This window comes from Entelurus aequoreus, linkage group LG07 (assembly GCF_033978785.1).
Source record: "Entelurus aequoreus isolate RoL-2023_Sb linkage group LG07, RoL_Eaeq_v1.1, whole genome shotgun sequence".
Classification (NCBI taxonomy): domain Eukaryota; kingdom Metazoa; phylum Chordata; class Actinopteri; order Syngnathiformes; family Syngnathidae; genus Entelurus; species Entelurus aequoreus.
Window position 1 is genome coordinate 28,863,377 of NC_084737.1, and position 26,613 is coordinate 28,889,989.

Consider the following 26,613-nt stretch of genomic DNA (forward strand, 5'->3'; position numbering starts at 1 on the left):
GACAGTAAAATAAGCACACGTATGACTGAGGAGTCATAGTGTAACTTTGTGTGGTGTTTGAGTTGTCCGACTTTTTGTGTGGCCATAAACGCACCAGTGGTTTAGTGGTATGCGTGTTGGTGACAGATGACAAGTTGGTTTTGGCCTGGTTTGTACGGCAGAAGATTACTAGTTTTTCGAGATAGAATTGTTTTACTCATGTTTTTGGTGTGGTTATGTCCGAATATAAACAGTTTTGCTCAATAAAGTGATCGATATAATTCCTGTCCTCGAAGCATCTCGATAGACGTTACAATAATTGAACGGTGTTCAATTGAACGGTGTTGATGAACACCGTTAGGGCCGCTTGTTGTCACTGTCACTCAAAGTTACATTGCAAAATTACATAGAATAAATATGTTTATTTTGTTTAGAATTCAGATGGGATTTGATTTGGTGCGCGGCATATATTTGCTGTGCGCAGCGGACACTTGAGCAGTGCGCAATTGCGCAGGCACGCACCTTAGAGGGAACGTTGCTTTGCAGTCCATGTCTTGTTGGAAACACGCCATTCTTCATCAACTTTTCTCTTTTTAGCGTCTCGGGTGTAAACCGTGCATCACTTGTCGCTGCATGTGCACCTTCACTCACAGGTTACACACGGACACACGCCCATAAATAATACTTTTCAAAATAAAAGCAGCACAGTTGTATTGCGCGCACGACATAGATGTTTTTTCAACTTTATTTTGTCATTTGTGATTGCAGCTGTTCACATTCACTCACAATCACGCACACGCATACGTCCACACGGAAGTAATACAAATAACGATTTTCAAAACAAAAGCAGCACCGTTGTATTGCACACTCAACATAGATACTTTTTAAAATTTATTTTGTAATTTATAATTGGCCTCACGCGGGCCGGACAGGGACGCACAAAGGGCATTCTGCGGCCCATGGGCCGCAGAATGCCCAGGTTTGCTCCAGACAGTCACAATGGTGTGCGTTTTGTTTACATCCGGTTTCGGTAGCGCGGTTTTCGATTATCAAACTCTTTTTTTCGGTAGTCAAGTTTTCAGTACATCACTTGTCAATAGTGTGCAAATAATATGCTATATATATTAAATCATACTGTAACAACCAGCTAATGTTAATGTTTTATGTTCATGTGCTTTGGATTTAATGTCAGTTTTTCCCATGTTTACAAACATATCGTCCATGCCTGAAAGGTGATTGGCGGAGAATTAGGACGTGTGGTTGTGTGTCCAGGGAAGGGAGAGAAAACGTGTTGGAATTGTGCCGTTTGTTATCATAAGATTGGTCATAAAAGTTTAAAATAGCGTCAGACTTTGTGATTTCTTCTGGGGGCTACAATACATTTTATTACTCTAATTTGTTATCAAGTAAAAAACATCAACAACCTTATTTTCAAGGTGTAGCGGTGATAAAAATTCAGTGGCGGCACACCTCATTGAATTACATTTAGGGGAACCTTGATATCAATCCATCGGATTATATATAAATATTATTTCTAGGCTTGCAGCGTGTTTACTTGTGCAAAGCTGGACAGTCAGTTAACATCGAAATCTCTTCCAATAACCACACAAGCTTGGTCTTTTGAAGTCACTTACAAAAAGTAAACATGGTAGGCTATATAGGTTACTAAGAGCTAGCAGCTACACAACAGCTAAGCACACAATAGCACTCAAGCTGGACATACGTAATAATCATTCAACAATATTGCAGTGTAAAACAGCACATTTGTTAATATGAACAAGTATCACAGATACGGAGTATCCAAGGCAGAAGTGTATTGAAGAGTATCCATTAACAAACTTTTCTGCATTATTTAACTTACTGTGTCATTGCTTAACTTAATTAATTTTTGTCATCAAAAACCATTACCTTTAACTTAAAAATGGATTAAGTCCATTCCAGACTGTTAATAATCAAAAGGTTAGTGTTTTTTATACCTACTATTGTTATCTTTCTTATTTCACTTGATCAAACCTTTTCTAACATTCCACGCTACAAAATAATAAAAGTATGTATGATTCCTGCTGATATCAGATCAAATCAATATCAGTATAGTATCAGAAGTTCAAAAGTTTGGCGCACCCTTAACGCTTACTCAATCATGTTTGTAAGGCTAAGTAGTTGTCTAAGTAATTGCCATCCATCATTGTTATTGGTACTAGTTATAGAAAATTTTGGCTACTGTTTCACGCTTAAAATTGCTGTCATTGGCTAACGGCCGTTGTCACATTTTCCCTTTTGCCTTTGAAAGAAAACCGTTTGGGCACCCCAGCCCTTGACCTCAACCAAGATTTTAATAAAAAACAGTCACATGTGAGTCTCAAACAAGTTATATTTGATTTTCTGTATTTGATTGAGAATAGTTACCAATCTGGATTCAAATTGTTTCTAGATGACAGTGATACCTTGTGGATTAATTTAATTTTGAAAGGGTTTACTCGGGAGTCAGTCAGCAAGAGGTAAGGAATAGTTTTGCAGGTGGTTTTCAGTGCCCTTGCCAATAGTGGCAGGTTGGCAGCATAAGAGAAAGATAAGTATACTCAACTCACATAAAGTGAGTGATATGTTTGGATGAGAGCCAAATGCAATGACCAGTAATGACCCCATATTGTGGGGTCAGGATGTGCCGTCAATTATTTTTGCCAGAAGCTCTTTGCATGGCTGTAGAGGTTTCTTAGCATAACCATACTGATGGTCCATTGGCAGTTAAGAAGAGTGGCTGGTAGCCTAGTGCGGCCTCAAAGGGGGACATGTGTAAGCGCCCTGGTCTAGCCCCTGCTTCTGTTTGTCCAGGTGTTATGGAGTGAGACTCTACCAACATACACATGGCACAGAGGCACTGGCTGGCCTCCGTTACACTCACCCCTATAAATCTTACTATCATTCAGTTCACGGCACCACTGTAACCCGCCTGGCCCTGTTTCCTCTTTTTCAAACCTGGGTTTTCCTGAATAAGAGACCAAAATGGTAGGCACAAGCTAAAAGCCAGAGCTGTCAACTCTTAAGGTGTTAGAGAGTGAGGTTTTACCAACATACACATGGGAAGACCTCCGTTACACTTGCCCAACACAGTTCTGGTCAATGAATTGTCTTAGTTCTCAATCCAAACCAGGTGTACTATCTTAGTGGTAGGGTTGGCCTCAGTACCACATCTAAGGTCTGGCGGTGAGTCCTGGTTTGCGCTCTTACATTGCCAATTTGACTATGGGTTCTACCTGGATGTGAGGTCGAAATAAGCTCCCAGCAAAAACTACTTCCACACATGGACCATGAACTGAGGTCCTCAATCTTATACATATGTTTGTAGGTAGTCTTAAGAAGTGGTCTATGAGGAGTCACGTCACTAAGGCTGAGGGTATCATTTCTAGGGAGATTAAATGTTTGCTTCCAGAAAAACGATCTACAGCGGTCATGAAAATATTTTTGCCACTGGCGGACAGAAATCAAGCCACAAAATTTACTGCAATGTGGAACTAGGGTTGTAGAGGGAATGGGTACTGAGGTCGGAGGTGGATGGACTTGTTCCTGGTACACTTTGCACGCTAACATGAAGCTCCTGAAGTCCTTGTCCAAGGTGGGCCACAAAAAATGCCTCTTGATAAAATAGCTAATCTTGTTAATTTCTGGCTAGTAGGCCATGCAGAACTATTGGGCCCATTTCAGCACTTGGGTATGGACTGCTTTACTTAGGGGCACTTGGCCTACTCCGACTCGATGTCCGACTCCATGGCGCCAATTATCCATGAAGGTGGTAGGGGATGCTGAACTGATTAGAGAGAACCTCAAGTTTAATATATCCAGAGCTACAGCTGTGGGTGAGTTTAAACTATAAAAAGCAGAAAAACAGGGTCCATCTAGCTTGGCAAGTGTTTAACTTCCTACCAGATGGGATGTATGAGAGATGTTTGTCTGTGTATACCAGGAGTGGTTGGTCAGTCCCCTCCAACAGGTGTCACCACTCCTCCAGGGACAATTTGACCACCAGCCGTTTTTTAATCCCCCGCGTAGTAATTTCTCTCTGCTGGGGAGATGCACCTAGAATAAAAAGCACATGAGTACAGCTCTTGATCTTCATTGCTTTGAGGCAACACTGCTCCTACCCCAGTGTCGGAGGTGTCCTCCTCTACTATCTCTAACATAAATGTGTGAATGTGGAGTGAGTGTCGAGTGTCGAGAAAAGCTCTATATACAGTGGGTCTGGGTTAGTTTTTACCTCTTCCCTCACTTAAAGGCCTACTGAAACCCACCACTACCGACCACGCAGTCTGATAGTTTATATATCAATGATGAAATCTTAACATTGCAACACATGCCAATACGGCCGAGTTAGATTAGTAAAGTGCAATTTTAAATTTCCCGCGAAATATTCTGCTGAAAACGTCTCGGTATGATGATGTTTGCGCGTGACGTCACGGATTGTGCGGACATATTGGGACACCATTGTGGCCAGCTATTAAGTCGTCTGTTTTCATCGCAAAATTCCACAGTATTCTGGACATCTGTGTTGGTGAATCTTTTGCAATTTGTTTAATGAACAATGAAGACAGCAAAGAAGAAAGCTGTAGGTGGGATCTGTGTATCAGCGGCTGGCTACAGCAACACAACCAGGAGGACTTTGAGTTGGATAGTAGACGCGCTACCGTGAGTACAGCTTTGGCTTCCAAACATTTGATCGCTTGCCCGTACGTGCGTGCCGCTATGTGCATGTCACGTACGTAACTTTGGGGAAATACACTACCGTTCAAAAGTTTGGGGTCACATTGAAATGTCCTTATTTTTGAAGGAAAAGCACTGTACTTTTCAATGAAGATAACTTTAAACTAGTCTTAACTTTAAAGAAATACACTCTTTACATTGCTAATGTGGTAAATGACTATTCTAGCTGCAAATGTCTGTTTTTTGGTGGAATATCTACATAGGTGTATAGAGGCCCATTTCCAGCAACTATCACTCCAGTGTTCTAATGGTACAATGTGTTTGTTCATTGGCTCAGAAGGCTAATTGATGATTAGAAAACCCTTGTGCAATCATGTTCACACATCTGAAAACAGTTTAGCTCATTACAGAAGCTACAAAACTGACCTTCCTTTGAGCAGATTGAGTTTCTGGAGCATCACATTTGTGGGGTCAATTAAACGCTGAAAATGGCCAGAAAAAGAGAACTTTCATCTGAAACTCGACAGTCTATTATTGTTCTTAGAAATGAAGGTTATTCCACAAAATTGTTTGGGTAACCCCAAACTTTTGAATGGTAGTGTATATGTGCTGTATGAACTTTACGGAGGTGAACGGTACTTTGGGCTGTGGGATTGAGTGTGTTGTGCGGGTGTTTGATTTGTATTGGCGGGTTGTATGGACGGGAGGGGGAGGTGTTTGTTATGCGGATTAATTTGTGGCATATTAAATATAAGCCTGGTTGTGTTGTGGCTAATAGAGTATATATATGTCTTGTGTTTATTTACTGTTTTAGTCATTCCCAGCTGAATATCAGGTCTCCCGCCTCTCACAGCATCTTCCCTATCTGAATCGCTTCCACTGCCCTCTAATCCTTCACTCTCACTTTCCTCATCCACAAATCTTTCATCCTCGCTCAAATTAATGGGGTAATCGTCGCTTTCTCGGTCCGAATCGCTCTCGCTGCTGCTGGCCATGATTGTAAACAATGTGCAGATGTGAGGCGCTCCACAACCTGTGACGTCACGCTACTTCCGGTACAGTCAAGGCTTTTTTTATCAGTGACCAAAAGTTGCGAACTTTATCGTCGATGTTCTCTACTAAATCCTTTCAGCAAAAATATGGCAATATCGCGAAATGATCAAGTATGACACATAGAATGGACCTGCTATCCCCGTTTAAATAATAAAATCTCATTTCAGTAGGCCTTTAAAACATGAGTGAAAAATGTGTGAAGAATGCACTACCGACTTGATAAAACCTGATAAGTCCAAAAGAGCAAGCGAGGATAGAGTATTATCTGCTCACAGATGCTACCTGGTGGCTGATTGAGCACACTGCAGCTAGGCCTGGATAGTCCCACTCCTTAATGCTTCAGTCGCATGCCAGATTCACACAGGAACGAGGCAAAACACAACCTTACCTACTGTAAATCTAATCCATTATAACTATGTACTGTTAGATTTGGATCGTTGCAGTGGTAAGCAGCTGCTTAAGTTCCTGGAATGATGTTAATACAAAGAGAGGTGCTTTTCACAAGGCTGAAATTTCCAATATACTATATCTGCAATAAAAGTTAGTCAACCAGAGAGAATGCTGGAGTTTCTTACTAATCTTTTGTGTTTGCTACTATGCCGCCGCATTTATTTTCTCTCGGTCTGCCTCGATGCAACCTTTTCCCAAAATATAGCCCTAGAATGACACTACTTCTGCATAGACACTTTTGGAGACAATTTTCCACTTTGACAAACAGATTGGTTTTCCAACATGGTAAATCTGTATAATAAGTCAGAATATCATCAAGGTAAAAAAACACAATCCCCAAGAAGTCTCTTCGCACGTCGTTTACACAAACTGGGAAAATGGCAGGGGCATTAGACAGGCCAAACAGCACTATAAGATATTTGTAATGCCCCAAGGGTGTGTTGAATACTGGTTTCCACTCATATTGGTCTCCTTTATGCACTAGGTGGCATGCATTGCACAGATTACATTTTGTGAAGATTTAAGGTCCTTTTGAGTGTCAAAAGCAGATGTTAGCAGGGGCATTGTGACGATCTGTCACATCAGGTCTAACTTATGTCACGTTTACTTTATTTTCTACATTTGTTTATTTCTACTTCCTGTCTATTTCCCTGAGCGCTTTTCCCCCCTCACCTGTCAATGATTGGCAGCCTGGCCACACCCGGTCATGGTTGCCAATCAGGCCACTATTTATGCTTGCCTTGCCCTCCAGTCAAGGCTCGAGGATTATTTAGTGACTAATATATGTTTCTGACTGTTAGCTGCATGCTGTGTGCATCAAGGCTCAGCCTGTGTTTACAAAAATTAAATACCTCTCTTATCTGTACGTCGTCCCCCTGTCCCCTGCATCTTGGGGTCACAACTACCGCAGCCATGCGCGTTCGTGACAGGCAAAGGGTATTCATTTTGACAAGCGATATTTTTTAGCGCTATGTGGTTTATGCAGGGTGTAAGGGTGCCATTTTCTTGGTCACATAGAAAATCCCGCTGCCATTGGGGATGAGCTGGGTTGGAATTATCCCTGCAGCTAGGGAGTCCTTAATACATAGCTTTGCGCTTGGGATGCGAGATTGTATACTCTCCCAACATGAAGAATGGCCTCCAGAAGGAGACTGATACAACAATCATAGGCCTATGAGTTGGAAGGGAAAAGTGCCTTACATTTACTCAAAACTTGATTCAGTTCAAAATAATCGGGGTGATATAGGACAAGTTTGCTGGAGCCATGGTGGGTGACTGTGACCAAACGGTGGCCATCAATGCGTTTGCCGTGAAGCGGCCCGCTAAAGGCTTGAGCGACATAAGTTTGACTACCAGGTAGACATAATTTAAATCAGGCTCTGCTCCAGAGTCTTCCAGGGATGACATGGTTAGGGATTGACTGTTAAACAGTAGTTGTGCGGACAAAGACAGACGGGCATGGGAGTTGAAGTTAAACCCATCCATCCATCCATTTTTTTATAGCGGCAATTCTCTTTAGGGTCACAGGTAAGCAGAAGCTTGTCCCAGCTGACTTCCAGCGAGAGGCCCTCAGATGGTTAGGGCAATCCTGTTGGAAATGTTCCCGTTCAATTGGGGTTAATCTTGCTTCTCTCCATGCTAAATGGTGTTTTGACGAGAACTAATGGTGGGATGGCTCTTGCCAGAAGCTTGGAAATCTCATACTCACAGAAACAGGTGGTCGGGATGTTTTTTTGATGTCGTTCACGTTAGCCTGGGCAAGATGGCCTAAAAATAAGGTGTCAGATTTTTTTTACAAACATTTTTTTATACTTTTTAAAGAAAACTATAGGCTTTAGATGACAAAGATAATTCAAAACAACGAAATAACACCTGTTTCCCTCCTGTAATTGAATCACCAGCTGTTCTTTTGTTGTAGGCAATGCACCTAAAAACTACACACTGTAATTTGAAAGGAGAGTTGTGTTTACAATCACATTGAAAGCTGCACCATTTTCCTCTCGGTACTGAATGACATGTTTCATTAGCTCTAGCTTTTAAAAAAAAAGCCACAATTTACAGGGATACATAGCGATGTGCAAAGTGACCGCTTCAGTGATCACTCTCTATCGCCACCATTTCTTCTCATACATGGGGCCTTGGTTAAATAATGGCACCAGTAAGCTGCTTTTTAGCTGGAGTTTGGTGGTTGTAAGGGTGTTGTTACTTTCGCGAAAAGTGACATTTCTCTCACTCGGCTGGATGCCTCTGTTTTAGATGTTGGAATTAGGCTTAACGTGTTGCTGCCTTTTGTTCCAATGGGCTTTAGACAAACAGCATGCAGCAAGCATTCACAAACCCACACCAGTTCCAAACCACTGACGAGACTATTCCTTTCTTAGGAACAAACATATATAACAACATTTATATATGTTTTTGAACAATCATATTGTCACGGCTCGTTACACCAGGCCGTGCCTTATTTTGAGATTGTTAGTGTTTTTTCATGTATAATGTTGAGTTCCTGTCCTGCACACTTATTTTGTTGTTCCACTTCCTTTTTGAGTCTCCTGCAGCAGCTTTATGTTGTCTTTATTTTGTCTCCCAATTTAGTCGTCGTTATTTAAGATTATATTCTGTATGGATGCTGTTGAACGCTGTAGCCTCTTCTGAGGCTTCTAAGTACGTTTGTTTCTTAAAAGTCCTAGGTTTTGTGCATTCCCTAATGCATTAGTGTTTATTTGGCTCGCACCTCGCTGCACATGTGCCTTGGTGTTTTTATCTTTGTTTATTATATATCTCATGCCTACACACTGTCTCCTGCTACCTTCTGCATCTTAAATCACAATCTTCGCTATCATGCAACCCAAGCATCACAGAATCTCCCGACCACAAAGTGATTTAGCGGAAGTGTTTGACGGAGGAGTTTGAGAGGAGAATGTTTGAGGGCATGGAGGCAGAGGCACGACTCTTCTCACCAGAGGTTCTGGAGACCTTGATGTGGGGTCCAGATGGTCACCTGATTCCAAGAGACTCGTTTTTGCCAAGTGCCTACCCCGCCTATCGTCGAAGAAGGCGGAGGCATGCTCCAGCATCTTCGACACGCCGATGGGACGAGCAGCCCACTCAACCTTCTCCGCTGCAGGTGGATCAAGCTTGGCGTCCCTCCACAGATATTAAATTAACAATAACTGACTGCCAGGACATTTTTTTAAAGACCAGATTAGCAATTGTTAGCAGGTTTTTCTTGTTTTTGTTTTATTGTTTGTGATTTTTGTCTTTAATATATGTATTTTACAGTGTACATTTTCTTTTTTTTAACATCCATTTGAGTTTGAAGGCCTATAAAACTTCCAAAAATACAATCACATATCAAATGCCCCTGCACAAAAAAACCCACACAAAACAAAACAAAAAATAAATAAATAAAAAAGATCTATAAAAAAAATAAATAATAAATGCATATATAATTTTTGCAAGATAAATTGTATGATTGATTGATTGATTGATTTTTGCAAGATAAATTGTATGATAAAATGGTATTAAAAAAATACATCACAATTAATCCAAATTCAAACGTGTGACTCATCTATTTTTTTTTAAAAACATCATTTGACAGCTCTGTAGTTCATACACATCAATATACAATACAAAACCACAGAGGGATGTGGTATAGGTAGTGTTGCAAAATGAGAAATTATGGGGTTTGTTGCATTCTTCAAGGGGAAAAACAGCAGTGGTTTAAGTAACCTTGCTAGCACCCAAACCCAATTGTCATACAAACTACTGAATGATTATAGAAGTTTGAGATCATTTATAGTGCCCAATACAACTGTGTGCAATGTGGTGCTAAAGTGACTTACTGCAGGCCTATGACTATGCAATGTTCCTGCCTGTAGTTTTAACTCCTCCTGCAGTGGAGCAGCTAATATTCATTGGCAGACCACAATGCAGATGAATAAATACTGAGCGTGCACTCCGAACCTCAACACCTTCAACTGATAACTAAAGGGTCCTATTTCCTGTAGCCCTGACAGCTGCAAGTATATTCATATGGTTAGTGTGCACATAGTTTTATTGTAATGTATGTATGGCGTTGGGTAGTGCCACCTAAAGTTCCACAAAAGTGATATCTTATGTCTGTCTTTAATGTTGTGCAGATGCAGGCATCTGGTGAAAGAATGAATGCTGGGGACTGCAATGGATGCTCTTATGCATCAGGTAAATAAATATACAATATGTAAGACAGCGTATTTGTTCACTTGTGTCATCAGATTTTATTATACATTGTCTCTTTCAGGCAATGGTAGAGAGTCAACCACGGAACAGGACTTTTACGGTCCAAACAGTCAGCATTCCTCAACACCTTGCTCCGTTACTGGTCAGTTTTCAACTATCTGTTGACTGCTTTGGCATTATATTTATTATACCTATGAATGTATATTTAAGAGGGTGTGATTCCCACCCCCTGTACAGAACACTCTATCAAGGTGGAGCTGTGCAGCGAAGATGGATCACCACAGCCTGAGAACAGAGGGGCTGTCAGAGATAGTAGCTGTGGGGATGACAGAACAGAGCTGAATGCAGAAGGGAGTGCAGAGCACACTGGGGTCGGACAAGGTAATCTTTACAGTGAGATGGCCACTTCCAATCATGCTTCCCCTGGACCCATTCGGCTTGCCAGTGGCAAGCTCCAATGTGATGTGTGTGGGATCATCTGCATTGGACCCAATGTGCTGATGGTGCACAAGCGAAGTCACACTGGTGAGAACACACCTGCAAACATTATAAAAACCCATAAAAACAATCTGGTGTATGCTATCCAATGTAATGATGAATGCACTGATTCATAAATTGGGGAAACAAAACAACCACTACGCCGAGGCATGGCACAGCCTCGACGAGAAAACTCTTCAGGCCAAATCTCAGCTGTCTACCTGCACCTCAGGGAAAAACAGCACTCATTTGAGAACAAAAATGTACAGATTCTGGACAGGGAGGACGGATGGTACGAAAGACGTGACCACGTGAGGGAAGCTATCTATGTCAAGGTTGAAAAAACATCTCTGAACAGAGGAGGTGGGCTGCGACACCACCTATCTCCCACATACAACACTGTCCTTTCAACCATTCCCAACCTACTCTGCGATTTAGCCTCCTACAAATAACAGGAGTTAGAAACATTGTGGTCACAGAAGGTGAACAGAATGCCATTTGTGCCATTTGTTTACAACTGAATGGAATGCTTATGTGGGGGATTCCGACTATTTTTGGACTGGTAGTAGTCGATCCACAGCGATCGTTCTGCCACACAATACCTCAACGCTAACGAGGTGAAAATACACTTCAACGACTGTTGTTGGCTTTGGCAGTTAGGATTGCTCGTTTGCATCAAAACAGGCACGCCCTCCTGGTTTTGGAGTATAAATATTTTGTGTTTTGGCACCAGCCGCTAGGCTAGATCTGACCAATGTAAGTATAAGAATAGATCTGACCAATCTAAGTCTATGAGCATGAATTGATGAAGCCTACTCGGATGAGAGGCGAACCGTCTTCTAAGACAAACCAAACAGTCCAGTTGCGATCGATTGAATGCCCTAAGATTACAATAACCTGGATGAATGAGAACATCCATAGACATCTATAAACATCTCAAATAAATTGTGCACATTCTCGTCATCATCTTCATGTGTTGTTTAGGTGAGAGACCTTTTCAATGTAACCAGTGTGGAGCATCCTTTACCCAAAAGGGCAACCTGTTACGCCACATCAAGCTGCATTCTGGAGAGAAACCTTTCAAATGCCCCGTTTGCAACTACGCTTGCCGGCGGAGGGATGCCCTGGCTGGACATCTAAGAACACATGCAGGTAGAATGGAGTGGAACAATGCTATCTTACAATATTTACTTCTTGATTTATTTATCATGGACAGTGTACAGGTGAAACTAAAAACAATTGAGTATTGTGCAAAAGTTCATTCATGTCAGCACTTCAACTTTCAGTGTGAAAATGATATGTGATATAAAATCATTACATGCAAAGTGAGATACAGTATGACAAGCCAGTATTTGTTACAGTTTTGGTGTTCATGGCCTACAGTTTTAGAAAAACCCACATTTTCTGAGATTTTCATAAGCTGTAAGCCATAATCATCAAAAGTCCATTATGAGCCTTTGTCATATGTTAGCGTCACTTTGTAAATCTAATTGCTGGAATAAAAAAAACTGTAGCACAATATTATTATTTTTTAGTTTCGCCTGTATTTTAATCAACATTACTTTAAATGTTTCACAATTACCTAAAAGGCTATTTTTCATATGTTGTCCCTAGACCAATCTTAAAATTATCTACCTGTATCGGCCATTCCAAGCTTTCCAGGTTCTAGACCTAAGGCCGTGGGTTGAGCCAGGACAGGTGGTGCACTTTCATACGCACTTCCGCCTACAACCAAAGTCTCTCCAAAAATAGCTTTATTTGCAAAAAAAAAGGTTTTCTTTCCAATATTCCATCCAAGGTTAAGAAAAACAACTTTAACTACATACAAAGCTATAAACAAAACTAAGGGTCAAGTGTTGCGTGAGAAGTGGTCAAAAAACGTTTTCACCGCCAGTCTCTCAACCCGACATTTGTCCAATCAGTTTCACCTGTGCGACCCTATATGGTCTCGTCACAGGTGCTGTAAATGACACAGAATGTAAATGACTTTCTAATTAAAAAAATAAATATATTTAACTTAATATATGCAGTACCAGAGAAATATAAATAACACAAAAATGGCTACCAAAACCATAATGACCAACACCAAAGTGCAGTAGCACAGTAGGCCCAAGTATTCATCAAACACCACCACAATGACCAACACCAAAGTGCAGCAGTGCAGTAGGCCCAAGTATCCATCAAACACCACCACAATGACCAACACCAAAGTGCATTAGCGCAGTAGGCCCAAGTTATCATAAAAAAACAAATAATTAATTTAACTTAATATATGCAGGACTACAGAAATAATAATAACACAAATGGCTACCACATTACCTAAACCAGTAAAAAGATTATGCAGTGAACAAAGCAATTCAAGGGAAAGAGCTGTAAAATCAACATCACGAAAACTAAAATAAACTATAGGACATGTATAATTATCACATGTATACATACAACGTTATGATAACTTGTACGATCTTTGTTGCATCAGAAATGATCAAATATCATAATGCTGTTTTGATTGACATAGTCATCATATACAGTATATATTAGTTTAACATGTTTATTATTGTAATTTGAATTAGAGTAGAATTATATTGCATCATAATGAAAGCTCTAAAATGTATATTACCTTATTTTAGCTCCTGCATAGTAAAAATATTACACACAGCTCTCAATATGATGCAGTGCAGATCTGCATACTCCTGCAGACGCCACCCACATGAATATAATAGATACTAGTAGCCCTTTTATCGAGCAACTGAGACAAAGTCAGAGTAGACCAATGAAATGAAAAGATATATCATTTAGAGATGTGCCGATCGATCAGTGGATTTGTGAAAAAGTATGCGATCGCCTTTGCCGATTTATGTCTTTGAGTGCCAATCAGAAACACCGATCTACTCTGGCTAACACTGTCTTTATTTTTATTTGGCTGTAATTATGGGTCTCCATACAAAGTGTGGAACCGCTCCCCTAAGCTAATAACAATCACCTCCATCACAGCAAATAAACTTAATTTCTTAGTTAAGTATCATCATTAAGTAACATTGTCTCTGGAGGACGAGGCTAAACATGTTACACACCAAGCGCAAGCCAGGAGAATACATACTAGTAGCAAAACTAGCTTTTTACAAATTCAGGGGTTATTGTGTACTGTTGACTTTTTTTTAGCTCAAACAATTATATGTAATAAACAACAATAAGGAACTACTTTAAATATTGCGTTGATACTGTTAAACTGTCAATAGCTACAAACATAAATAAATAGAAAAATATACAGTTAATACATGTGATCAGTAGCAGTATTGGTATCGGCCGATCTCACTTATGGATATTGGGTTTTGGAATCAGCTTGAAAAACCCTGATCGGAACATATCTCATATTAAAAATATACAATTGTAATTTTTGATCATAAAGCTCTTGTATTACTGTCACAGACGCTTTCTGGGTGAGTCGCAGATAGATGAAGAAAAAATATCTACATGTTATTTAAATTGGACCTATATTGCAAAACCAACTTTTCTTACCTATTGGTACCTGTTTTTGTGTGTTTTGGATCTGCATAAATCAAGCAATGAAGGCATGGTGGAGATATTTATAAAACAAGCTTGCCTTCCTTCATACTTCCTTCAACGTGCCGTTTAGAATTTGCACAACTTGTGATGTTTTTCTAACATGTGACTTCAACGGATATCCCAAAAAACAGTGCATCCTATAGAGACGGTCAGAAAGCGGCATGAAGATGTCTGTAAAACAAAATCTATTAAAAATTGATTGGTCTACACAAACATGTTATGTAGACCACAAGGAAGTGTTTTTAATGTATATAAAAAAAAATCATAATATGACCACTTTAATACAAAGCTGATGTCTGACCTGCTTTTTAAGTGAAATATTTTCAAACTCAGATTTAAGTGAAATCACTTTTTTATCTTATTTAGTGCCATTTAGATATTTTGTTTCATTTGTATTCATTGTCTCTATGCATGCAGTTATCATGTTCCCATGTTGCTCTCAATTATATTAACCACATTTCCTGATTTGACTTCAATAAAATTTGGTTGTGACTGTAAAATGTGAATAAGACCTAGGGTCAAAGAACCTCCAGTATATACAATATATCAATTATGATGATAAATTGCTATGGTTATGGTTTTAAATTATTTTGAATATGCATAGTACAAACCCCGTTTCCATATGAGTTGGGAAATTGTGTTAGATGTAAATATAAACGAAATACAATGATTTGCAAATCATTTTCAACCCATATTCAGTTGAATATGCTACAAAGATAACATATTTGATGTTCAAACTGATAAACTTTTTTTTTTGTTGCAAATAATCATTAACTTTAGAATTTGATGCCAGCAACACGTGACAAAGAAGTTGGGAAAGGTGGCAATAAATACTGATAAAGTTGAGGAATGCTCATCAAACACTTATTTGGAACATCGCACAGGTGAAAAGGAAAATTGGGAACAGGTGGGTGCCATGATTGGGTATAAAAGTAGATTCCATGAAATGCTCAGTCATTCACAAACAAGGATGGGACGAGGGTCACCACTTTGTCAACAAATGCGTGAGCAAATTGTTGAACAGTTTAAGAAAAACCTTTCTCAACCAGCTATTGCAAGGAATTTAGGGATTTCACCATCTACGGTCCGTAATATCATCAAAGGGTTCAGCGAATCTGGAGAAATCACTGCACGTAAGCAGCTAAGCCCGTGACCTTCGATCTCTCAGGCTGTACTGCATCAACAAGCGACATCAGTGTGTAAAGGATATCACCACATGGGCTCAGGAACACTTCAGAAACCCACTGTTAGTAACTACAGTTGGTCGCTACATCTGTAAGTGCAAGTTAAAACTCTCCTATGCAAGGCGAAAACCGTTTACCAACAACACCCAGAAACGCCGTCGGCTTGGCTGGGCCTGAGCTCATCTAAGATGGATTGATACAAAGTGGAAAAGTGTTCTGTGGTCTGACGAGTCCACATTTCAAATTGTTTTTGGAAACTGTGGACGTCGTGTCCTCCGGACCAAAGAGGAAAAGAACCATCCGGATTGTTATAGGCGCAAAGTTGAAAAGCCAGCATCTGTGATGGTATGGAGGTGTATTAGTGCCCAAGACATGGGTAACTTACACATCTGTGAAGGCGCCATTAATGCTGAAAGGTACATACAGGTTTTGGAGCAACATATGTTGCCATCATAGCAACGTTACCATAGACGCCCCTGCTTATTTCAGCAAGACAATGCCAAGCCACGTGTTACAGCAACGTGGCTTCATAGTAAAAGAGTGCGGGTACTAGACTGGCCTGCCTGTAGTCCAGACCTGTCTCCCATTGAAAATGTGTGGCGCATTATGAAGCCTAAAATACCACAACGGAGACCCCCGGACTGTTGAACAACTTAAGCTGTACATCAAGCAAGAATGGGAAAGAATTCCACCTGAGAAGCTTAAAAAATGTGTCTCCTCAGTTCCCAAACGTTTACTGAGTGTTGTTAAAAGGAAAGGTCATGTAACACAGTGGTGAACATGCCCTTTCCCAACTACTTTGGCATGTGTTGCAGCCATGAAATTCTAAGTTAATTATTATTTGCAAAAAAACAACAAGTTTATGGAGTTTGAACATCAAAAATCTTGTCTTTGTAGTGCATTCAATGGAATATGGGTTGAAAAGGATTTGCAAATCATTGTATTCCCTTTATATTTACATCTAACCCAATTTCCCAACTCATATCGAAAAGGGGTTTGTACATCACATATTTCCAATTTCTCATTATAACAATTCCGAAAAGGGGAAAAAAAGTAAAAAGCAGAGCTCATTTAATTCTATCCCTTTTCCATTCCATAGCAATTTCCTACACATTTGTTTCTTCAATTCAGGTTCTCAATCTGTAACACAAATATAATAAATGAATAAAAAATCAATACCGTTCTCATGATTAAATGGGTAAGTAAGTTGTGTTTCACATAAATAAGATGAATAAGATTATCTCTTTTTCAACAAGGTTCAAGATGCTCATGAACTACAGCTATATGATGTACAATATAAAAGAGTTTACTGGAACTGCATAACATTTCCTCATTGTTATCCCATACAGTATTCTGCATGTGATAACAGTAAGTGATGGAGGTCATTTCATCTGAAATGCCCACCCCCTCAGTGAAGCTCAGAGGAAATATTTATTATTCAGCAAAATGTATTGTGAGGCACATGACAAAATATGACATTTAGCATGCTGTGAAAACAGGAAATCCTGCATTCAAACTGTCAACACTTGATAGGCGTTTGTCTACCCTCAAAAGTTTTTGTAAGAAAATGTTCTTAAAAACGGCATTTTGCAAATTGATGTCACTTTGCGATGGTTTACGATAATAGAACGTTGAAATGGCGGAAATCCAAGTTTAAAAAATAGTAAAGCCAAAAAATAAACTTTTTTTTTTTTTCAAATAAAAGCAACTAACATAAAGATAATCAAGCAGTCAGTGAAATAATTCAAACCTGTGACAATTTCAGTAAATTATTATTCATGTTTTCAGTAATAGTTTATTCTTGTTGAATGGGTTATAGTTACATAATCAAATACAAACCGTATGTATTTTCTTACTTTTTTTTTTAAAATTGCAGTTTCTTCACCGTTGGGGGGAAAACCTTTCAAGTGCAGCTACTGTAGTCGCAGCTACAAACAACAAAGCACTTTGGATGATCACCTAGAGCGCTGCCACAGTTTTCAAAAGAGCCAGGACCTGCAGGCTGCAGTCAACACGCTGACAGAACAGCACAGTAATATAACACACAAAAACCAAAGAATAAAAGTCCCTGCATGACTGTAATGCAAATTTATTCAATGAGCATTTTACCAATTAGCTTGTTTGTGTGTAGGTGGTGAGTCGCTAGATATCGAGCCAATAGCCAAACCTGCACTGGAGCCGTCCAATGAGAAACCACACTTTGTTGATAGATTAGCTGCTAGCATCACCAAACGAAAGAGGTCGACGCCACAGAAGTTTCTTGGTAAGTTTTTGTTTATCAACTGTGCGGTCAAAAGAAACAGTCATTACCATGCTTTGATTAATCATAAACTTTAAATGAGAAGGGCTGTGTGCGTAATGATATACAGTGCAGTATTCACAGCGCTTCACTTTTTCCAAAATGGAATACATGAATTTTTGTCCTCAAAATTCTGCACACAATACCCCATAATGACAATGTGAAAATGTTTTTTAAAACATTTTGCAAATGTATTAAAATAAAAAAAACTTATAAATCACATGTATATAAGTATTACCAGCCTTTTCTCAATACTGCATCTTTGTCAGCAATTAAAGCCTTTTTGAATACGATGCCACAAGCTTGGCACACCTTTCTTGAGGCAGTTTTGCCCATTCCTCTTTGCCCATTACTCTCTGTAGCACCTCTTAAGCTCCATCAGGTTGGATGAGAACTGTTGGTTTTCATCCAGGTTGTCAGGTGCATCAATGATGTCAGGATTAAGCAAATGCTAGTTTGTACATATTTTTTTTTATTTTTAATAAAATTGCAAAATAAAAATAAAAAAATCTTGCGAGACTGTAACATAACAAAATGCTGAATCGCTGTGAACATTTTCTGGATGCACTGAATAGCAGATTCTTCTTTTGCATAATTTCAATTTACAAGTTAGGCAGCACGGTGACACAGGGGTTAGAGTGTGTGCCTCACAATAAGGAGATCCTGGGTTTGATGCTCGGGGTCTTTCTGTGTGGAGTTTGCATGTTCTCCCCGTGACTGCGTGGGTTCCCTCCAGGTACTCCGGCTTCCTCCCACCTCTAAAGACATGCACCTGGGGATAGGTTGATTGGCAACACTAAATTGGCCCTAGTGTGTGAATGTGAGTGTGAATGTTTGTCTATCTATCTGTGTTGGCCCTGCGATGAGGTGGCGACTTGTCCTGGTAAAGTTGCAATTTACCACACTAAAAAACAAGTATGCCTGATAGAAAGCGCGTAAGTGTAAGGCTCCACTTTTCAAAAGATGCTAGCTCGCTGCTAATTTATATTGAATATGCCATTAACACCCCCAAATTTGGTAATTAAAACTACAACTAAAATATATTACATTCAAAAAGCTAGTGTGTAACAAGTACAATACTTACAGTATACAAGTTTTAGAAGCTCTGCTTAACAGATCCAGCTTTAGTGAAACACTAAGCATCATGTAGCAGTAAGGGCTAAACAAGAAATACAAACTACGAACATAATAAAACGATCACTTACTGTACAATGTCTGCTGTCACTGCTATGATAACTGATAGGATGTTCATATCTTCTCATTTAGATGAAGAATTAATCATAATCCACACGAAGGGTTAAAAAGAAAAGTTGCTGCCTGCAGACTTCGGTTGTGTGTCCTTGTCTCCATCTCCGGGTATAAATTAAATGTCACAGATGAACAACTTCTAGATTTACGTAGTAATTCTCCAATTATCCAGATGAGAGGCATGATTCATAATCTGGAATAACTTTGATGAGTTGAGACGCGATGCAGCAGTAGCAGGACATCGGGGCCAGCTCACAGTACAGCAGCAGAGGCATAGTTAGCTGTCTGTTACCAATGCACCGCTAAAAATAGTTTGTCAGCGTTAGAAACAATATTGCTAATATTTTGTTGATATTCAGGTCACTATATGTAAATAGAGTATTGTTGGCGATTTTTGGATGGTTATTTAGACGCTGCTTTGGGTGGAATAGAGAGCCCCCATTGACTCCATTGTTAGTGGATTTTTATTTATTTATGTATTTATGACTTAGAATGCATAAAAAAAAGAAAAACATATCCGTTCATGTCTTACATAGGAATTGTGAAAGATAGACAGCACATGGCGCTCTAATTTTTGCATATTTTCACTATGACTGATCTGCTGATATCCGTCGCAACGTCATAGAACCCTGACTCTGCGGAAATTGCCAGGGACTATCGGAGCAGAATTTTCAAAAGGGCCATCTTAAATTGCGGCATTTTGTGATGTTTAGACAGTATTTTTACATACTTTGCAGATTGTAAATACAATTGGATATGATTTAATGTGCCAAGTGGATGGCAGTGAAAGTGGAGGCTCTAGACGGACCAATTCGGGGCAGCAGAGGCTGACTTTCGGGACGTGGAACGTCTCTACGCTGGTGGGGAAGGAGCCTGAGCTGGTGCGGGAGGTGGAGCGCTACCGGTTGGATCTGGTGGGGCTTACCTCTACGCATAGCAAGGGCTCTGAAACCACACTCCTGGACAAGGGATGGACCTTGTTCACTTCTGGAGTTGCTCAGGGTTTGAGGGCACAGGCGGGTGTGGGGATACTCACGAGTCCCCGGCTGAGTGCCTGTACGTTGGAGTTCACCCCGGTGGACAAGAGGGTCGTCTCCCTTCGCCTTAGGGTTGGAGGGGGGAAAACTCTGACTGTTGTTTGTGCGTACGCACCAAACAAGAGTTCAGAGTATTCGGCCTTCTTGGATACCTTGCATGGAGTCCTGTATGGGGCGCCAGCAGGGGTTTCCATAGTCTTGCTGGGGGACTTCAACGCGCATGTGGGCAATGACAGTGATACTTGGACTGGCGTGATTGGGAGGAACGGTCTCCCTGATCTGAACCTGAGTGGTGGATTGTTATTGGACTTCTGTGCTAGTCACGGACTTGCGATAACAAACACCATGTTCAAGCAAAAGGATGCTCATAGGTGTACCTGGTACCAGAGCACCCTAGGCCAAAGATCAATGATCGATTTTGTAATCGTATCAGCTGATCTGAGGCCGTATGTTTTGGACACTCGGGTAAAGAGAGGGGCGGAACTGTCAACTGATGACCATCTGGTGGTGAGTTGGGTTAGATGGCGGGGGAGACCTCTGGACAGACCTGGCAAACCCAAACGTGTAGTGCGGGTGAACTGGGAACGTTTGGAGGAGTCCTCTGTCCGGAAGGACTTCAACTCCCACCTCCGGCGGGACTTCTCTGCCATCCCTGTGGAGGTTGGGGACATTGAACAGGAATGGGTAATGTTCAAAGCCTCTATTGCTAAAGCTGCAGCTGCGAGCTGTGGCCAGAAGGTCTTCGGTGCCTCAAGGGGCGGTAACCCTCGAACACCCTGGTGGACAGTGGTGGTCAGGGAAGCCGTCCGACTGAAGAAGGAGTCCTACCGGGGTATGTTATCCCAGGGGACTCCGGAGGCAGTTGCAAGGTACCGACGGGCCCGAAGGGCAGCGGCCGTGGCTGTGGACGAGGCTAAGCAGAGGGTGTGGGAGCAGTTCGGGGAATCCATGGAGAAGGACTATCGGGCGGCACCAAAGCTGTTCTGGAAGACCATACAGCACCTCAGGAGGGGGAAGCAGGGAACCATCCAAGCTGTGTACGGCAAGGATGGGACTTTGCTGTCTTCAAGTGAGGAAGTCGTAGGGCGTTGGAAAGAGCCCTTTGAGGAACTCCTGAACCCAAATACATCAGATGCACCCTCCCTGATAGGAGCAGGGCCTGAGGATGATGGGGGATCGACGTCGATCTCTCGGAGTGAAGTCACTGAGGTAGTTAGACAACTCCACAGTGGCAAAGCTCCGGGGATTGACGAGATCCGTCCAGAAATGCTGAAGGCTCTGGGTGTTGATGGGCTGTCTTGGTTGATACGCCTTTTCAACATTGCGTGGAAGTCTGGGACAGTGCAGAGGGAGTGGCAGACTGGGGTGGTGGTTCCCCTTTTTGAAAAGGGGGACCAGAGGGTGTGTGCTAATTACAGGGGCATCACACTACTCAGCCTCCCTGGGAAAGTTTACGCCAAGGTACTGGAAAGGAGGGTCCGGCCAATGGTCGAACCTCAGATTCAAGAGGAGCAATGTGGATTCCGTCCTGGTCGTGGAACAACTGACCAACTCTTTACTCTTGCGGGAGTCCTGGAGAAGGCCTGGGAGTATGCCTATCCAGTCTACATGTGCTTTGTGGATGTGGAGAAGGCGTATGACCGGGTCCCCCGGGAGATCTTGTGGGAGGTGCTGAGGGAGTACGGAGTGAGGGGAACCCTGCTGAGGGCCATCCAATCTCTGTACAACCAAAGCGAGAGTTGTGTCCGGTTGCTTGGATGTAAGTCGGATCCGTTTCCAGTGGGGGTTGGTCTCCGCCAGGGCTGCGCTCTGTCACCTATCCTGTTTGTGATTTTCATGGACAGGATTTCTAGGCGGAGTCGTGGCCATGGCGGAGAGGGTATACGTCTCGGGGGGCTAAGGGTTGCATCACTGCTGTATGCAGATGATGTGGTCCTGATGGCACCTTCGGTTCGTGACCTTCAGCTCTCACTGGATCGGTTCGCAGCCAAGTGTTCAGCGGCTGGAATGAGGATCAGCATCTCCAAATCTGAGGCCATGGTTCTCAGCAGGAAACCGATGGTTTGTACAGTCCGGGTAGGGGACGAGACTCTGTCCCAGGTGGAGGAGTTTAAGTATCTCGGGGTCTTGTTCACGAGTGAGGGAAAGATGGAGAAGGAAATCAGCCGGAGAATCGGAGCAGCTGGGGCAGTATTGCAGTCTCTCTGCCGCACTGTTGTGACGAAACGAGAGCTGAGCCAGAAGGCAAAGCTCTCGGTCTACCGAGCTATCTACATTCCTACTCTCACCTATGGTCATGAAGTGTGGGTAATGACCGAAAGAATAAGATCGCGGATACAAGCGGCCGAAATGAGTTTCCTCAGAAGGGTGGCTGGCATCTCCCTTAGAGATAGGGTGAGAAGTGCAGTCACCCGAGAGAGACTCGGAGTAGAGCCGCTGCTCCTTCGCTTGGAAAGGAGCCAGCTTAGGTGGTTTGGGCATCTCGTGCGGATGCCTCACGAGCGTCTCCCTAGGGAGGTCCTCGTTGCACGTCCCACTGGGAGGAGACCCCGCGGCAGGCCAAGGACCAGATGGGGGGATTATATCTCCTCTCTGGCCTGGGAACACTTCGGGATTCCCCAGGAGGAAGTCGCAAATGTTGCTCTGGAGAGGGAAGTCTGGGGGTCTCTGCTGGAGCTGTTGTCCCCGCGACCCGATTCCAGATAAGCGGTTGAAGATGGATGGATGGATGGATGGATGATTTAATGGATCCAATGAAACACAAGTAAGCATATAAAGTCAATTTGTTTTTCCACTCTACTGGTACTTTTAAGACCATACATGCACCATAGCCAATTATGCAAATTGTATGATCACATTATTTGTGCCCCTCCACCCCTTTCCACAAATAGACTGCCAATCTGTGAGAAACACTGGATTCTTCTGCATTTAAGAATGGGTAGCAAGCATGATTCAACATAGCTCATAAAGCAAAATTTACCATTGCAAAAGTTCCAACACTCCAACACATAAAGGAAAACTAATTGGAAGCCCACATGAGCACTTTGATGTTGGAGATAAGGGAAAACCCTGTAGGGAAGAACTCTCAAACAGAACCGAATCCGAAATGGTGTGTCAGCCGCAAAATTGCGCTTCTGGACATGTTTATTGTACGTATATATAAATATATATATATATATATCGCATAGTTTGAGTGAATGGCCACTGTTGTCTTTCTCCCAGCTGACAAGTACATCCATCTTGACCTTCCTGAAGCACCTTATGATTTGTCCTCTGGTTCAGAGAGGGACGGGGAGCATTTGACCCCCCAGCCAGCTAATGAGTGCACTGGATCGGGCAAGAAACAACTGCAAGACTCCAGGAGGAAACTGTCTCAAATCCATCCTGCCTTTTTGTCTGAGCTGCGCACCGTTATGAGCTCCATCCAAAGCAATGTGCCTCCTCCAGGAGCCTCGAGCGGGCTCACAATGGCGCCTCTGGTACTATCCGGTCAAGATGTAGGTGAAGGGTGCGATGGTCAGCCCTCAGCCCACAGCCACACCACCTCACCCAACGGATGTCCCGACTCTACAGACACAGAGAGCACAGCTGAAGAGCACAACGCAAGGGCTGCAGCACACACAAGTACCTCCAACAACAACCAGCACCTCCACTACCAAACCGTAGGACTGCCCCACAGCCCTCCCACCTCCAGCCCCAGCCAGGCCAAAGAAATGGACCTAGACTGGGACAGAGCGTGCCCTGCACCCCTCACTCCAATGAAGAGGAGTGCTGGCTCTCTATTCCCCTCCAGGGAGGCGGTGCAGGTTCTGCACAGAGACGGCCAGCGCCTACGCTCTTTCCACTGCCGCCACTGCCACATCCTCTTCCTGGATCACGTCATGTTTACCATTCACATGGGCTGTCATGGCTTCCACCAACCATTTGAGTGCAACATCTGTGGCCACCGCAGCCGGGACCGCTATGAGTTCTCCTCACACATCAGCAGGGGAGAGCACCAGGTGGCCTGAGGTGAGCGGGTAGGGGCGAGATGAATGGACGTGACTGTTTTACTCAGAACGTCGCAGGCTCATGTTCTTTCTGCACCAGATCCTATTTTCAATCTCCAGTGTAAAAATTTGAATTTGAGGTTTTATTCTGGCGTTATCTACTTCACTAGAGCAGAGAGCAGAATTTAAAAATTCATGACAGCAAATGATATACTACGATTGATTGCTATCTCTTACTAAATCATCTGGCAAAATGTGATTTTGCTTAAAAAGTGCCTTCTTGGAGGATTTCCTCAAAAGTAAAAAAAAAAAAAAAAAAAAAATGCTCAAAAAAGGTTGACTAGCCATCTTTTCCTACAATTTAAGATGCTTCATGAAACGGTGGTGTGCACAGGCAGTAAAGAAAGCACCGTGTTTACATTTTAAGAATTGTATCAGGATGCACTATTCAAAGTGTGAGGCGGGCCTCCCCTAAGAGTTGTTAGAAGACACCAGAGGAGGCAGGGCAGTTTGGAAAAAACATTTTCGAAACCTAAGCTGACTTCAGTTATGTTTAAAGTAAGGCTGTTAAGTTAACGCATGCGATTATTCACAAAAAGTTAGCGCATTAATCATGTAGAAACTCAGACTAATCACGCAATTAATTGTGCTGCACATGTGACAATCTGTCACTTAATTTCTGTTTGTTTCCTTGTTTTTGTATTTTCTTCCCATCAGTGCTCTTATTTTATTCCATTTCCTGTTTGTTCCGCGGAGCACTGTGTTTTTTCCTCACCTGCCGTTGATTGGCAGCCGGTCCACACCAGCTGCCAATCAGCATGTTCTATTTATGCTTGTCTCGTGCACTCCTCAGTGCTCGAAGATCGCTTTGTGTTGGGACCTACTTCACGCTAGACTGCATTCACTTTCTGTTGATGATAATAAAACCATCTTCCCTCCTCCTCGCTCTCCTGGTTCCTGCATCTTGGGGTCACAAACAATTGCAGCCACGCGAGTTCCTCACAGGAAGTTGCTTTTATACCCAATCATGGCACCCACCTGTTCCCAATTAGCCTGTTCACCTGTGGGATGTTCCAAATAAGTGTTTGGTGAGCATTCCTCAACTTTCTCAGTCTTTTTTGCCACTTGTGCCAGCTTTTTTGAAACATGTTGCAGGCATCAAATTCCAAATGAGCTAATATTTGCAAAAAATAACAAAAGTTTACCAGTTCGAACGTTTAGTATCTTGTCTTTGGAGTGTATTCAATTAAATGTAGGGTGAAAAGGAAAAAACACAGAGCTCCGTGGAACAAACAGGAAATGGAACCAAATAAGAGCACTGATGGGTAGTAAATACAAAAACAAGGAAACAAACAGAAATGAAGTGATAGATCGTCACAGCACATGCACTTTACCTCAACCGTGGATGGTTACCTGGGTTGTGAAGCCATTGCATACACCTGTGTAGGATGAGTGAGGAGACTCCGACTGGTGCGTTCACCGGCACATTTTGCTTCAAATTACACCCTGACTGGACTTTAGATAAAACGATTAACAAGTTTTAGGCAAATAAATGACATTCATTCAAGTAAAACATTTAACATTTTTGTGTATGACATTCTGACAATGGAATTGCATTTGTGTCAAAATTTTGGGATGTTTTTTAAAGTTACTTTTAATTATACTTATTTTATTGCAATCAATCAAAGTTAGGGCTGTCAAAAATAATGACTTACTCATGTGATTAATCACAAATAATTATTGCATTAATCATGTATATACGCAGATTACTCACACAATGTTGACCCTAAATGCTCCTTTACCTTAACTGTGTATGGTTACCTGACTAGACTTTAGATACAACTGTTACCAAGTTTTGAACAAATAAATGTAAAGTAAAACATTTTTTAAAATGTTTATGACATCCTGTCAATTAAAAGATTAAAGATTAAAGTACCAATGATTGTCACACACACACTAGATGTGGTGAAATTTGTCCTCTGCATTTGTCCCATCCCTTTGGAGAGCAGCGGCGCCGCACCCGGGAATCCTTTTGGTGATTTAAACCCCCAACAATTAAATTGTATTTGTGTCCAAATATAAGTTAATTTAAATTATACAAGCAAGTACTTTACTGCCATTAATCAAAATTCAAAAGTGTGATTAAAAAATGAATGGTTCGACAGCACTAGTTTAGAAGCGACATGAGTTTAGATGTAGTTCCTGTCGAGAGTGAACAAAAGTCTTGGGTGAGGCCTGAACTGTAGTATATTCTCTGAGGGGAGGCTCACTGTGGCACACTTAAAAACAGCACTTATGAGATTTGTTTGGTGGTGCAAGATGGTGTCAGGTAAGCTTCATATGCACTGAGAAAGTTGTGCCTCTCTTACGGATACAAACTGAAAAGGACTGCCTTAAATATCCTGTTTACAGTATGTGAA

General features: G+C 41.8%; 1 protein-coding gene across 1 annotated transcript in view; it reads left to right on the plus strand.

The window, feature by feature from the left end:
* The window catches only part of LOC133653637 (zinc finger protein Eos-like), a 39,075-nt gene extending 13,671 nt beyond the window's left edge, over positions 1–25,404 (plus strand). The window contains exons 2-8 of the mRNA XM_062053145.1: positions 10,317–10,377; positions 10,457–10,537; positions 10,633–10,920; positions 11,857–12,024; positions 17,497–17,652; positions 17,752–17,883; positions 23,427–25,404. Coding sequence (XP_061909129.1) covers positions 10,317–10,377; positions 10,457–10,537; positions 10,633–10,920; positions 11,857–12,024; positions 17,497–17,652; positions 17,752–17,883; positions 23,427–24,214 — 1,674 coding nt within the window. The 3' untranslated portion in view covers positions 24,215–25,404. The remainder of the gene's footprint in view (positions 1–10,316; positions 10,378–10,456; positions 10,538–10,632; positions 10,921–11,856; positions 12,025–17,496; positions 17,653–17,751; positions 17,884–23,426) is intronic.
* Positions 25,405–26,613: the final 1,209 nt, after the last annotated feature.